Raw genomic sequence first — 16,128 nt, forward strand, 5'->3', positions numbered from 1 at the left:
AGAGGTATGCAAGGGACAAAGTGCAGTGTTTTTACATTTTAAAGTGGGGGGGTGCCAGATATAGGAGTCGCCCCGGGTGCCGAATGCTCTAGTTACGCCCCTGTGCTACGATATAATTTTAACACACGGAAATGTGCAAAACCAAGTTTGTTTTGGCATTCTGAGCTCTGCCTTGTAATTAGCAGCAACATCGTCAGGCTGCTGTGTGCATTCTTTCAATTGGTCTATCTGATAGGCTTGATGAGCAGCCCAAAGGCCAACTGAAGGAGTGCCCACAACAGGGGTCCCTGTATAGGGGTCCACCCCCCCCCCCCCCCGACCCACTAGTAACGACCTCTCCTGCAGTCCTTTACCGCTCTTTCTGCTACCTCATCTGGCAAAAATACCTAATCCTCAGTTAGTGGACATGAGCACTGTCAGATGAAATAGGTAGTTCAATGCTATCTGACACTGCAAATTCTCCTGCCAGCTGTAATAGAGGAGCACTGACAAGGTGAGTATCCTAGGTCAGGAGGGCCTCCTTTACACACTTTTATACTCACTTATACTTACAATACTTTTATACTCACTGTGGGCTGTTTGATCCTGTCTTCTCTGACCCTCCCCGTCTTTTACTGTCCCTAATCCATCTGCTGATAGCACAGAGCCCTAGGAGGCACGCTGCACATGCTCAGTTTGATGTGTTTTGCTAAAAAAAAAAAAAAAACACAGGGCCAATCACTGTCCAGACAAATGGTCAGGAATCATTCAGCCTCATAGGACAGTCAGAGGAGAATGAAAACTCCTACAAGCTTTAACCAGTGCTCAGCCAGACACTGTTAGAAGTCACAAGACTGATATATACTGCTGATGAGAAAAAATATCTAGCAGTTTATATTTATTCATATTTATTCATATTCTGTCTACCGTGGGAGACCAGATATAGTGAATGCAGGGTCCTGGGTTTAGTAACACTTTAAATGGGAAAAAGAAAATCAGGAGTGCCGAGTAGTGTTGTCTGTTGCAACAGAAGAAGAAGCTGTGAGGGAGCACAAGGCATGGTGAAGTATGTTTTACAGAAGAAAATCAAAAATTCTCTCAGGGTTTTTATTTGCAGCAAACAGACTATCAAACAAATTTCTATATATAAAACTTTTATTGTACAAATATTAAAATCCAAAAAGGTTTTACAATATGAGCTCTGGTTGCATAAAATCTCAACACGACTCATCGATCATAATAACATGAAAAGTAGTCAGGTATACTCATGGCAAATTTAACCGTCCCCCGAAGAAGACTACAACTTGCTTGGTCGGAACACATTGTGGTGTTTGGGGCAGGATCTTTTACTGTAAAATTTGAGTATATAAACCTGCCCACTTTTCATGTTATTATGATCGATGGGTCATTGTAAGAATTTATGCAACCAGAGCCCATATTTTAAAACCTTTGTGGATTTTAATATTTGTACAATAAAACATTTTTGTATATCGAAAAGTGTTTGATATTCTGTTTGCTGCAAATAAAAACCCTGGGGGAATTTTTGATTTTCTTCTGTAGTACAATATTTGGGGTGTGCAGCTTTCTTATCTCCATGTGTTTCCCCATATTTCATGGTCAGTAATATTTAGGGGGATGTTATGGGGCTGATGGAGGTTTACAAGCCTTAGTATATACCAAGGGAAGAATGCTTACATGGCTGAGCTATTTAAGCACTTTGGGACCGCCCACCATTGTTTTGCATCAGTACTTTGAAGAGGAATATCATTGTTATGGCAGTCCGCTTCAAGATAAAATTGGTCTCTGTGGCGGATTCGCTGTGAAATCACTTTTATCGGCGGCGGGAGAGGAGCGATCAGATGTTGTCCCTTGTATGACATGGAGATGAGGGGAAGATGGCCAACCATCTCCATATTGCAGGGCTGAAGCGACGCAAAACATCACTTCTGTCCATAGCTCTTAAAGGGACTTTTTTTGTATTTTCGACAAATGAGAAATTTTTATTTTTTATATATATTTTTTTTTATTATTACATTTTAGTGTAAATATGAGATCTGAGGTCTTTTTGACCCCAGATCTCATATTTAAGAGGTCCTGTCATGCTTTATTTCTATTACAAAGGATGTTTACATTCCTTGTAATAGGAATAAAAGTGACACCATTTTTTAAAAGAACAATGTCAAAATAAAAGGTAAAATAAATAAGAAACAAAAAAAAATGTTAAACGTGCCCCGTCTCGACGAGCTCGCATGCAGAAGCGAACGCATACGTGAATACGGTATTCAAGACACACGTGAGCTATCGCCGCAATTGGTACAGTGAGAGCAATAATTCTAGCCCTAGACCTCCTCTGTAACTCAAAACAAGCAACCTGTAGAATTATTATTTTTTTTAATGGAGATTTTTAAGGGTAACATTTTGTCGCCATTCCACGAGCAGGTGCAATTTTGAAGCGTAACATGTTGGGTATCAATTTACTAGGCGTAACATTATCTTTCACAATACAAAAACAAATTGGGCTAACTTTACTGTTGTCTTGTTTTTTTATTCAAAAAAGTGTATTTTTTTCCCAAAAATGTGCGCTTGTAAGACCACTGCGCAAATACGGTGTGACAGAAAGTATTGCAACAGCCGCCATTTTATTCTCTAGGGTGTTAGAAAAATAAAATGTATAATGTTTGGGGATTCTAAGTAATCTTCTAGCAAAAAAAACTTTTTAACTTGTAAACAACAAATCTCAGAAAGAGGCTTGGTCCTTAAGTGGTTAAAGGGTGCCTTGAATGTGAAATAAATCTCCTAAATAAAAACAGCAGTGAAATGAGGCCGCTGGATGAAACCTCAATTTCTGTCCAAAGGAGCACGTTTGAAAATGCCATGTCTTAATTTGTACAATATGCATTAGGTAGTTCTTAATTTTTTTTTATTACAGGCAATGCAGGATGCCTTGGCTGATCTACCTGAATGGTACGGGGTAAAAGGCATGCAGGCTAACTGGATCGGTGACTGTATTGGCTGTTTCTTTGACCTCATGTTAAAGGTAATGCATCACTTTGGCTGCTCCCTTATATTAATAAAAATGTATAAAGATATGTTATATCTTATACATTAATACATTCTTATGTTATAAAGATATGATGTTCATGGTGCAGTAATCCATCAAAAAATCAGATTTGAATTTGCTGTTCACCAGCTATTTTAAATCATGCGTTACTGCATTTCACAGCATTATACCTCCATGCTTTCATTTATTGAAAAAGATTGAATTGTGAACATTTCCCACCACCCTTTATTTAAACTGTATTGCTGCAGCTCTTGACATTTCAGACTTGGCTGTGGATCTTTTCCATCACAACAGGAAACAGTAAGGAGAGTAGGACTGTGAAGTACAGCCTACTGAAGATCAAATGCTTTGGCAGAAAGATTGTTGTTGTCCTTAGCCTACAGGGAAACCTGCTCTTGTGCTGTCCTTGGGTGAAACAGCTAGAAGTATGCAATTCTTTATAATCCTGAGCATTATCTACCTTTTTTCCCTACTGCCCACATATCCAGGATGCAAGCATTGAGACAGTGGCACTACCTGGGACATGTCAGTCTCTTCTTATGCATTGATTTACGTCAATATTTCCACCAGCTGGCATTTATAATATAACTGAATAAAACTACAATAGGGAAAATTATTTGATCCCCTGCTGATTTTTTAAGTTTGCCCACTTACAAAAAAATGGAAAGTCTATCATTTTTATCATAGGTATTTTAAATGATAGGGACAAAATATGAACCAATAATCCAGAGAAAGCACATGATACAAATGTTATACCTTGAGTTGCAGTTCAGTGAGTAAAATAACTATATGATCCCCAAGCAAAACATTACTAAGTACTTGTTGGAGAAACCCTTGTTGGTAAGCACAGAAGTAAGATGTTTAGTGTAGTTGGTTACCAGGTTTGCAAACATCTTAGGAGGGAAATTTGGTCCATTCTTTACAGATCTCTAAATCCTTAAGGTTTCTTGGCTGTCGCTTGGCAACTTGAAGTTTCAGCTCCCATCATACATTTTCCATAGGATTAAGGTCTGGAGATTGGCTAGGCCACTCAATAACCTTAATGTGCTTCTTCTTGAGCCACTCCTTTGTTGCCTTGGTGGGAGGGTTTGGGTCATTATCATGCTGGAAGATCCATCCAGGACCCATCTTCAGTGTTCTGGCTGAGGGAACAAGGTTCTCATCTAAGGTTTGACAATACACTGCCCTGTCTATTGGCCCCTCAATGCAGCAAAGTTGGCCTGTACCTTTTTAGCAGAGAAACAGCCCCAAAACATAATGCTTCCACCTCCGTGCTTGACTGTAGGGATGGTGTTGCCAGGGTCATAGTCAGAATTTTTTTTCCCTCTAAACACATCAAGTCGAGTTGATGCCTAATAGCTCAATTTTGGTCTCATCTGATTCCAGCACTTTCTCCCAATCATTCTCTGAATCATTTAGATGTTCTTTGGCAAACTTCAGATAGCCCTGTATGTGTTCCTTCTTGGGGGGGGGGACTTGTGGACACTGCAGGATTTCAATCTTTGGTGGCGTATTGTGTTATCAATGGTTTGGTGACTGTGGTTTCCAACTGCCTTGCGTTAATTCACAAGCTCTTCCTGTGTAGTTCTGAGTTGATCCCCCACTTTTCTTATGCTCATCCTTACCCCATGAGGCAAAATCTTGCATAGGACTCCAGACCAAGGGCGATTAATGGTTATTTTGTATTTCTTCCATTTGCAAATTACCACTTAGCAGTTTTCTCCTTCTCACCAAGCTTGCTGATGGTCCTGTAGCCCATTCCAGCCTTGTGCAGATCTACTATCTTGTCCCTGACATCCTTTGACGGCTCTTTGGTTTTGCCCATGATGGTGAGGTTTGAATGGAAGAAAGAGATTCTGTGGATAGGTGTCTTTAATACACATAATGATTTGTCTTTAGGAGCACCTTAAATTGACAGGACTAATCTGTGTACCATATGTACATGAGCACATACTGTGGGAGCCAGAATTCTTGTTGGATGGTAGGGGATCAAATACTTATTTTACTCACTGAACTCAATTTATGACATTTGTATCATGTTTTTTTTCTGGATTTTTGTTTGATATCCTGTCTCTATTATTTAAAATACACCTATGATATAAATTATAGACCCTTAATTTCTTTGTAGGTGGGGAAACTTACAAAATCTGCAGGGGATCAAATAATTATTTTCCCCACTGTATATGCAGACAATAAATCTTCTTTACTAGATAATTTGAAGTAATAGGTATATGATGCAAAATGGGATCTTAAAGCAGAACCAAGTCTTAAAATGGAACTAAACAGTACATTCGAGGCATGCCGTGAAAGATAGACCTATTGATCACCAACAATACAGACCTGATCACAGATGTGGAAATTTTAGGAAACAGTGATCGCAGATCAATTAGTTTCAGTATAAATCACACAAATAGGAAACATAAGGGGAATACAAAGACACTGAATTTCAAAAGAGCCAACTTTCCTAAACTATGATCCTTTCCAGAAGATATTAATGGGATAAAATCTTAGGAACAAGGAACATGGAGTTAAATTAGGTATGCTTTAAGAACATATTAAAGGTATTAGCCAGTGCATCCCAATGGGAAATACATTTAAAAGAGCTAATATAAGTCCTGGGTGGCTCAACGCCAATGTAAAAATGCATATAAAAGCAAAGGAGGCCTTCAAAAAATACATGGCTGAGGTATCATCGTCAGCATTCCAACTTTACAAAGAATGCAACAAAAAATGTAAGGGTGCAATCAGGGTGGCTAAGATAGAACATGAAAGGCACATAGCGGAGGAGAGGAAAAAGAGATCATATTGGCCTCATAAACAATGTTTAACCACCTTCAGACCGGACCATTTTGCTGGTAAATGACCAGAGGTCTTTTTACAATTTGGCACTGCGCTGCTTTAACTGGTAATTGCGCGGTCATGCAATGTTGTACCCAAACAAAATTTGCGTCCTTTTCTTCCCACAAATAGAGCTTTCTTTTGATGGTATTTGATTGCCTCTGCGATTTTTATTTTTTGCGATATAAACGTAAAAAGACCGCAAATTTTGAAAAAAAATGATATTTTCTACTTTTTGTTATTAGAAAAATCCAATAAACTCAATTTTAGTCATACATTTAGGCCAAAATGTATTCAGCCACATGTCTTTGGTAAAAAAAAAGTCAATAATTGTATATTTATTGGTTTGCGCAAAAGTTGTCACATCTACAAACTAAGGTACGTTTTCTGGAATTTACGCAGCTTTTAGTTTACGACTGCCTATCTCAATTCTTGAGGTGCTAAAATGGCAGGGCAGTACAAAACCCCCCCAAATGACCCCATTTTGGAAAGTAGACACCCTAAGGAAATTGATAAGTGGCATGTTGAGCCCATTGAATATTTTATTTTTTTGCCTCAAGCGATTGAATAATGACAAAAAAATAATTTTTTTTTTTTTTTTTACACAAAGTTGTCACTAAATGATATATTGCTCACACATGCTATGGGCATATGTGAAATGACACCCCAAAATAAATTCTGCTGCTTCTCCTGAGTACGGGGATACCACATATGTGGGACTTTTTGGGAGCCTAGCCGCGTACGGGGCCCCGAAAGCCAAGAACCGCCTTCAGGTTTTCTAAGGGCGTAAATATTTGACTTCACTCCTCACTACCTATTACAGTTTTGAAGGCCATAAAATGCCAAGATGGCACAAAACCCCCACAAATGACCCCATTTTAGAAAGTAGACACCCCAAGCTATTTGCTGAGAGGCATTTTGAGTCCATGGAATATTTTATATTTTGCCACAAGTTGCGGGAAAATTACAAACTTAAATTTTTTTTTATTTTTTTTTCACAAAGTTGTCACTAAATGATATATTGCTCACACATGCTATGGGCATATGTGAAATGACACCCCAAAATAAATTCTGCTGCTTCTCCTGAGTACGGGGATACCACATATGTGGGACTTTTTGGGAGCCTAGCCGCGTACGGGGCCCCGAAAGCCAAGAACCGCCTTCAGGTTTTCTAAGGGCGTAAATATTTGACTTCACTCCTCACTACCTATTACAGTTTTGAAGGCCATAAAATGCCAAGATGGCACAAAACCCCCACAAATGACCCCATTTTAGAAAGTAGACACCCCAAGCTATTTGCTGAGAGGCATGTTGAGTCCATGGAATATTTTATATTTTGCCACAAGTTGCGGGAAAATTACAAACTTTTTTTTTTTTTTTTTTTTTAACAAAGTTGTCACTAAATGATATATTGCTCACGCATGCCATGGGCATATGTGAAATGACACCCCAAAATAAATTCTGCTGCTTCTCCTGAGTACGGGGATACCACATATGTGGGACTTTTTGGGAGCCTAGCCGCGTACGGGGCCCCGAAAACCAAGCACCGCCTTCAGGCTTTCTAAGGGCGTTACAGTTTTGAAGGCCATAAAATGCCAAGATGGCACAAACCCCCCCCCAAATGACCCCATTTTGGAAAGTAGACACCCCTAAATTTAGGGGTACACTAGTGAGACTAGGTAATAAATGGCGGGTGCCCTGAAACTATAAAAAAAATAACTAACCAACCAGCGTCACCTGTAACAGTTATATGGTGATCACTGGTGAAAGGGTTAACTAGGGGGCAATCAGGGGGCTTTATGCGGTAGTATATGGGGGTCCCTGGCGCTATAAAAAGCTGCGGCGAACCTAAATACCTACCTGCCTAACTAGCGTCACCTGTGACACTAATACAGTGATCAGAAAAACGATCGCTTATTAGGCTGGGTTCACACTGGAGCGATGCGGGAACGCCACGAATGCGCGGCGGGTTCCCGCATCACATGCCTCCCGACGGCAGTTCACACTGCCCTATGCGAACTGCTGGGAGTGTCAGTGAAATGTTAATGACAGTTCTCATAAACCGCTGCAATGTGAACCCAGCCTTAGTGACACTGGCGACGGGGGGTGATCACGGGGTTAAACCTTTATTGGGGAGGTTAGGGGGGTACCTTAGAACTAAAGGGGGCTAACCCCTAACTGCCCTAACAGTTATTACAGTCACAAATGACACCCGCCGGGTGATCAGGGGGTTAAACCTTTATTAGGTAATAAATGGCGGGTGCCCTGAAACTAAAGGGGGGCAATCAGGGGGCTTTATGCGGTAGTATATGGGGGTCCCTGGCGCTATAAAAAGCTGCGGCGAACCTAAATACCTACCTGCCTAACAAGCGTCACCTGTGACACTAATACAGCGATCAGAAAAACTATCGCTTATTAGGCTGGGTTCACACTGGAGCGATGCGGGAACGCCATGAATCCGCGGCGGGTTCCCGCATCGCATGCCTCCCGGCGGCAGTTCACACTGCCCCAAGGCGAACTGCTGGGAGTGTCAGTGAAATGTTAATGACACCCCCAGATCAGTTCGCATATCGCAGTGCGATCTGCAAACTCGGATCGCATGGTGTGAACACCCATGCGATCCGATTCTGCTGCGGGCCAAAAAAAGGGTCCCGTGCGAATTTGCGGCGGGTGCGACACGAATTCAGCCATACTATCTGTATGGCTGAACTCGAATCGCACAGAGATCGGATGTGATTTGCACTGCAGTGCGGTGCGAATCACATTCGTTCTCATAAACCGCTGCAATGTGAACCCAGCCTTAGTGACACTGGCGACGGGGGGTGATCACGGGGTTAAACCTTTATTGGGGGGGTTAGGGGGGCACATTAGAACTAAAGGGGGCTAACCCTAACTGCCCTAACAGTTACTACAGTCACAAATGACACCAATGCAAAAAAAAAAAAAAAAAGCTATTGGTGTCACTGTGACTGGGGGGGCAGGGGTAATTGGGGGGTAAAGGGGGGGTGTGAGTGTGCCTGGCATGTTCTACTGTATGTGGGGTGTGTTGGTGCAACTCACCGAACCTCTCTCCTCGGTGCCGGAACGAAAACTACCGACACAGAGGAGAGAATACATCACTTCCTCTCCTGTGTTTACATTACAGGAGAGGAAGTGATGTCACCGGACATTTTCATTCGCCGGGAGCGATCGAGAGGGGGTGGCCATGAATAAATGGCCGTCCCCTCGTCCGGGATCGCTCCCGAACGAATACCGACCGCCGCAGGCACCGGGCGGGGGCCCGATCGGGCCCCCGACCGGCGGGCAGGCAAGGACGTACATGTAAGCCCTTATACCTGCCCGTGCCATTCTGCCGACGTACATCGGCGTGCGGCGGTCGGCAAGTGGTTAAGAGAATCTGGTTACACAGGATGGAGAGATGGCGACCATAGGGATGAGTACATGGATTGAAAAATGGTTACAGGGGTGACTTCAGAGGGTAGTGATAAATGGAGAGTACTCTGAATAGTCTAGTGTGGAGAGTGGGGTCCCTCAGGGTTCTGTCCTAGGACCAATCCTCATTATTCATAAACGATCTGGAGGATGGGATAAACAGCTCAATCTCAGTATTTGAGGATGATACTAAGTTAAGCAGGGCAATAATTTCTCTGCAGGATGTGGAAACCTTGCAAGAAGAGCTAAACAAATTAATGTGGTGGGCAACTATTTGGCAAATGAGGTCTAATGTCGAAAAATTTAAAATAACGCATTTGGGTGGCAAAATATGAATGCAATCTACTCACTAGGGAGAGAACCTCTGGGGGAATCTAGGATGGAAAAGGACCTGGGGGTCCTAGTAGATGACAGGCTCAGCAATGGCATGCAATGCCAAGCTGCTGCAAGCAAAGCAAACAGAATGTTGGCATGCATTAAAAAGGGGATTAACTCCAGAGATAAAATGATAATTCTCCCACTCTACAAGACTCTGGTCCGGCCGCACCTGGAGTATGCCATCCAGTTCTGGGTACCAGTCCTCAAGACGGATGTGCTGGAACTGGAGACAGTCCAGAGAAGGGCAACAAAGCAAATAAAAGGACTGGAGGACATTGGTTATGAGGAAAGGTTACAAGCGCTTAACTTATTCTCTCTGGAGAAGAGATGCTTGAGAGGGGATATGATTTCAATTTACAAATACCGTACTGGTGACCCCACAATAGGGATAAAACTTTTCTCCGAAAGGGAATTTAAAAAGACACGTGGCCATTCACTGAAATTAGAAGAGAAGCGGTTTAACCTTAAACTGTAGCGGGTTCTTTACTGTAAGAGCGGTAAGGATGTGTAATTCTCTTCCACAGGCAGTGGTTTCAGCAGGGAGCATCGATAATTTAAAAAAACAATTAGATAGACACCTGAACGATCACAACATACGGGGATATACAATGTAATACTGACATATAATCATACACAGGCTTGTGTCTTTTTTCAACCTCACCTACTATGTAACTCTATAACTTCTACATGTGCTTATGCTGTCAACTGAACTTTTAAGCCGTCAAATGGCAGATTTCATAGCTGATCATGTGTAGCACCATGGCAACTGCAAATCAAACAAACAACTTCCTTGGCAGTAAATAACAGGAGTGTTTGGTTCTGCTTTAAAGCTGAATTAAACTTACCTCCCAAACAATCCCCCCCCCCCCCCAGAAGTTTCGGCACTCTTGACCGTTACAGGCACCACAATTTTCTCTTGGTTTTTCTTTTGGGTTCAGAATTGTTGGCTGCTTGACTCCATTTGGGTTTCTTAAAAATGCTGCCTGTTTAGCGCTCGATCACACTATACTTGAATGAAAACTGATAGGAAAACGGCTCAGATTTCACTTGCAGGGACGTCAGTAGTGATGGACGAACGTTTCGCCCGGCGGTCGTTTCGCGGCGAATTTCCGACTTTCGCCGTCCGCGGGTTCGAACGCCTTTTTCCGTCGTTCGCCCCGGCGGACTTACGTGTTTAATGTATACAAGAACTTTAACCTTTCGTGACACGTTTATCATGTGTTACAGGACAACCAATTGAGACATGACAGCTCATGGACACTTGGACATTCCCCCTAACCTATAAATACACCCGATCCGGTGGCCATTTTACATTCTTTCTTCTGTCACTGTAGGGAAAGGATCCTGTGTGGAGTAGGGACAGAGAAAACGCTAGCTATTTGGTACACAAAAGTTCTTTTCAGGACTGGTATAGGTGTTAGGTCAGCAGCCTGAGTTTCTTTTGTCAGTTTAGATAAAGGGACAGAGCGCTGTATGCTGCTATTTTAGGGACAGCTCAGCCAGATTAGTCTTTCTTCATCATCATCATCATCATCATCATCATTAGCTGTTACTATCAGGTCCACAAAAGAGCTATTCCAGCTAATCGTTCCAGCCTACTCTTTTTTGCCAATTTGTATAGGGACAGGCAGGAAGCAGTGTGTCAGGCAGTGAGGATAATTTTAAAGACTTGCTGTTACTATTAGTTCCACAAAGGTTCTTTTCAGGACTGGTATCAGTGGTACGGTAATAGGCTTGTACACGTATAATATTCTTTCTTCCAAATATAGAAAGAATATTATACTTGACTGCTGCCCTTCTGCTGCAGTCTGCTAATCATTCACAACTCACTTGTTCCACAAAGCTCTTTATCAGGACTGGTAACTTGGTCTGTCTAGGGTGCTACGGTACATAGGCTTGGGTGCGGTACAGTCTGCTGTTCTGTAAGGACCGCTATCGGTCCACAATACATAGGGTTGCCGTGCACTACTGCTGACCGCTGCCCTATACTGCAGCAGTCCTTCAGCGGTATAGGGACTGACGCACAGTCTGCTAAACACTAATACACAACCTGCTTGGTCCACAAAAGTTCTTATAAGGACTGGTAACTTGGTATAGGGTGCTACGGTACATAGGCCTGAGTGCGTTACAGTCTGCTGTTCTGTAAGGACCGCTATCGGTCCACAATACATAGGGTTGACGTGCACTACTGCTGACCGCTGCCCTATACTGCAGCAGTCCTTCAGCGGTATAGGGACTGACGCACAGTCTGCTAAACACTAACACACAACCTGCTTGGTCCACAAAAGTTTTTATAAGGACTGGTAACTTGGTATAGGGTGCTACGGTACATAGGCCTGAGTGCAGTACAGTCTGCTGTTCTGTAAGGACTGCTATCGGTCCACAATACATAGGGTTGCCGTGCACTACTGCTGACCGCTGCCCTATACTGCAGCAGTCCTTCAGCGGTATAGGGACTGACGCACAGTCTGCTAAACACTAATACACAACCTGCTTGGTCCACAAAAGTTCTTATAAGGACTGGTAACTTGGTATAGGGTGCTACGGTACATAGGCCTGAGTGCAGTACAGTCTGCTGTTCTGTAAGGACCGCTATCGGTCCACAATACATAGGGTTGCCGTGCACTACTGCTGACCGCTGCCCTATACTGCAGCAGTCCTTCATTGGTATAGGGACTGACGTACAGTCTGCTAATCACTAACACACAACCTGCTTGGTCCACAAAAGTTCTTATAAGGACTGGTAACTTGGTATAGGGTGCTACGGTACATAGGCCTGAGTGCGTTACAGTCTGCTGTTCTGTAAGGACCGCTATCGGTCCACAATACATAGGGTTGCCGTGCACTACTGCTGACCGCTGCCCTATACTGCAGCAGTCCTTCATTGGTATAGGGACTGACGTACAGTCTGCTAATCACTAACACACAACCTGCTTGGTCCACAAAAGTTCTTATAAGGACTGGTAACTTGGTATAGGGTGCTACGGTACATAGGCCTGAGTGCGTTACAGTCTGCTGTTCTGTAAGGACCGCTATCGGTCCACAATACATAGGGTTGCCGTGCACTACTGCTGACCGCTGCCCTATACTGCAGCAGTCCTTCAGCGGTATAGGGACTGACGCACAGTCTGCTAAACACTAACACACAACCTGCTTGGTCCACAAAAGTTTTTATAAGGACTGGTAACTTGGTATAGGGTGCTACGGTACATAGGCCTGAGTGCAGTACAGTCTGCTGTTCTGTAAGGACCGCTATCGGTCCACAATACATAGGGTTGACGTGCACTACTGCTGACCGCTGCCCTATACTGCAGCAGTCCTTCATTGGTATAGGGACTGACGTACAGTCTGCTAATCACTAACACACAACCTGCTTGGTCCACAAAAGTTCTTATAAGGACTGGTAACTTGGTATAGGGTGCTACGGTACATAGGCCTGAGTGCGTTACAGTCTGCTGTTCTGTAAGGACCGCTATCGGTCCACAATACATAGGGTTGCCGTGCACTACTGCTGACCGCTGCCCTATACTGCAGCAGTCCTTCAGCGGTATAGGGACTGACGCACAGTCTGCTAAACACTAACACACAACCTGCTTGGTCCACAAAAGTTTTTATAAGGACTGGTAACTTGGTATAGGGTGCTACGGTACATAGGCCTGAGTGCAGTACAGTCTGCTGTTCTGTAAGGACCGCTATCGGTCCACAATACATAGGGTTGACGTGCACTACTGCTGACCGCTGCCCTATACTGCAGCAGTCCTTCAGCGGTATAGGGACTAAGAGTTTTGTCACAGGGTGATTTAAAAAATGACAGGCAGAGGAAGAGGCAGGCCCTTCCGCAGGGGTGGTAGGGGTAGGGCAGGAGCAACAGCCTTGAGCCAAAGTGGGAAGTTGCAGAAGGTGCGTTCAATTACTTTAAAGGACGCACCAGACTTGGTTGAGTGGCTCACTCAGCCTTATTCTTCTGCACCCTCCTCATCCTCTCGATCTGCACCCTCTTCTTCACTCTCTGCTATGTGCACCCCCAAAGACACTACCACCAACAACACCACCACCACCACATACCTTCCGCTTGAGTGCAAATGGGGGCCTTCATGCTCCAGTGTTTTAATAGGGACCCCCGTATAAAAAGCATGAGGGTCAAGGACCAGTACTGGGTGGCAACGTACTTAGATCCCCGGTACAAACACAAAATGGCGGAAATGTTACCGCCGTCGCAGAGGGCTGTCAGAATGCAGCACTTCCAGGCCTTGCTTCGAGAAATGCTGCATTCTGCTTTTGCGTGCGCTGGCAGAGGAGCAATTCCCACTCCCAGAGAAGGATTTGCGGGTACCAATCCAACAGCGCCTGCAAGAAGAGGCCGGTTTGAAGATGTGTTGGTGACTTCGGATATGAGGTCATTCTTTCAGCCGACCCATCGACAGGTGTCATCCGGATCCAGCATCAGGGAACGCCTAGACCGTCAGGTGTCCGACTACATTGGGTTAACGGCCGATGTGGACGCTCTGAGGAGTGATGAACCCCTAGACTACTGGGTGGGCAGGCTTGACCTCTGGCCAGAGCTTGCCCAATTTGCAATCGAACTGTTGGCTTGCCCCTCATCCAGTGTCCTGTCCGAAAGGACGTTCAGCGCAGCAGGGGGGATTGTGACCGATAAGCGTACTCGCCTAGCTCACGACAGTGTTAACTACCTCACATTTCTAAAAATGAATGAGGCATGGATCTCGGAGGAATTCAACACATGTGATCAGTAGACCATGTATATGTCTATAAACAATTTTTGGAATCAAGCACACAGACCTTCTTAATTCATTTGGCTCACTTCCCTGACCCAAAAAAGCACACCGTACTATATGCCCCTACCCTCCTCTTTGAAGAGGTTGAGCGGTGTCATATTTCTACTGGGGCTGCTTATTATGAGGGGTTCCCACCATCCCTGTGCTGTGCTGACTTCCTCCTGGGTGTTCTTATTATGAGGGGCTCCCACCATCCCTGTGCTGTGCTGACTTCCTCCTGGGGGTTCTTATTATGAGGGGATCACACCATCCCTGTGCTGTGCTGACTTCCTCCTGGGGCTGCTTACGGTGCTGCTGTCAGCGCTGTATGTCACGGAGCTGCTGTCAGCGCTGTATGTCACGGAGCTGCTGTCAGCGCTGTATGTCACGGAGCTGCTGTCAGCGCTGTATGTCACGGAGCTGCTGTCAGCGCTGTATGTCACGGAGCTGCTGTCAGCGCTGTATGTCACGGAGCTGCTGTCAGCGCTGTATGTCACGGAGCTGCTGTCAGCGCTGTATGTCACGGAGCTGCTGTCAGCGCTGTATGTCACGGAGCTGCTGTCAGCGCTGTATGTCACGGTGCTGCTGTCAGCGCTGTATGTCACGGAGCTGCTGTCAGCGCTGTATGTCACGGAGCTGCTGTCAGTGCTGTATGTCACGGAGCTGCTGTCAGCGCTGTATGTCACGGAGCTGCTGTCAGCGCTGTATGTCACGGAGCTGCTGTCAGCGCTGTATGTCACGGTGCTGCTGTCAGCGCTGTATGTCACGGAGCTGCTGTCAGCGCTGTATGTCACGGAGCTGCTGTCAGCGCTGTATGTCACGGAGCTGCTGTCAGCGCTGTATGTCACGGAGCTGCTGTCAGCGCTGTATGTCACGGAGCTGCTGTCAGCGCTGTATGTCACGGTGCTGATGTCAGTGCTCTGTATTACGGTGCTGCTGTCAGTGCTCTGTATCTCCTGAACCCTCTTGTTTGCCTACCCTGGTCCCTGACCTTCCCTCTCCTCCATTGCCTTCATTAGCTCCATAGTCCTGAATTGTCAGAACAATTTCCCAAATAAAAAAAAAATGCTTGTAGTTATCGATCCCAAATTCACCTCATACATGTATTATGCTATTGTCCAGGTGGTGGGACTACGTGCTACCCCCTAATAATTACCCCGTGGCCGCAAATTCGACCTAAAGGTTTGCGAAATTCGCCTCCCATTGAAGTCAATGGAGCCCGCGGCGAACGGTCGTTTTCGCGAACGTTTGTGTCCGTTCGCGTTTCGCGTTCGCGAAACGTCCCGTCGGAAGTTCGTCCATCACTAGACGTCAGTTTACATTAGTTTTCATGCACGTTTCAGTGAGTTTTTATGTACGTTAACATCAGTTTTCATGTGCATTAGTTATGTGCCCTGTTGAGCCTAATGTTGATTTCATGTCAGTTTTTTTTCCATGCAGGAAACTGCATACTTGTTACAAATTCCTGTGCAGGAAAAATATGCATGTTGGGGTGTGAACAGGGCACATAGAGAACTGTTGTTTTCTTTGGTTCCTTGTAAAACGTGTGCAGAAAAACTGATGTCTCTGGACAATGGTGTGAACGAGCTCTCAATTTATATATTTTTTTCTCTGTAGAGTTTATTTCACTTTAACCCCAGTCCAGTTTAAAATTCAGTTTGTAAA

The 16,128-nt window shown here is 44.4% G+C and overlaps 1 protein-coding gene across 2 annotated transcripts in view; it reads left to right on the top strand.

The window, feature by feature from the left end:
• The window catches only part of LARS2 (leucyl-tRNA synthetase 2, mitochondrial), a 319,881-nt gene that overhangs the window by 210,945 nt on the left and 92,808 nt on the right, over nt 1–16,128 (top strand). For both annotated transcript variants that reach the window (XM_077491589.1, XM_077491590.1), the window contains exon 8: nt 2,909–3,016. In XM_077491589.1, coding sequence (XP_077347715.1) covers nt 2,909–3,016 — 108 coding nt within the window. The remainder of the gene's footprint in view (nt 1–2,908; nt 3,017–16,128) is intronic.

The sequence above is a fragment of the Lithobates pipiens genome, unplaced genomic scaffold, assembly GCF_037356315.1.
Source record: "Lithobates pipiens isolate NorthernLeopardFrog02 unplaced genomic scaffold, aLitPip1_a1.2 Scaffold_19, whole genome shotgun sequence".
NCBI lineage: Eukaryota > Metazoa > Chordata > Amphibia > Anura > Ranidae > Lithobates > Lithobates pipiens.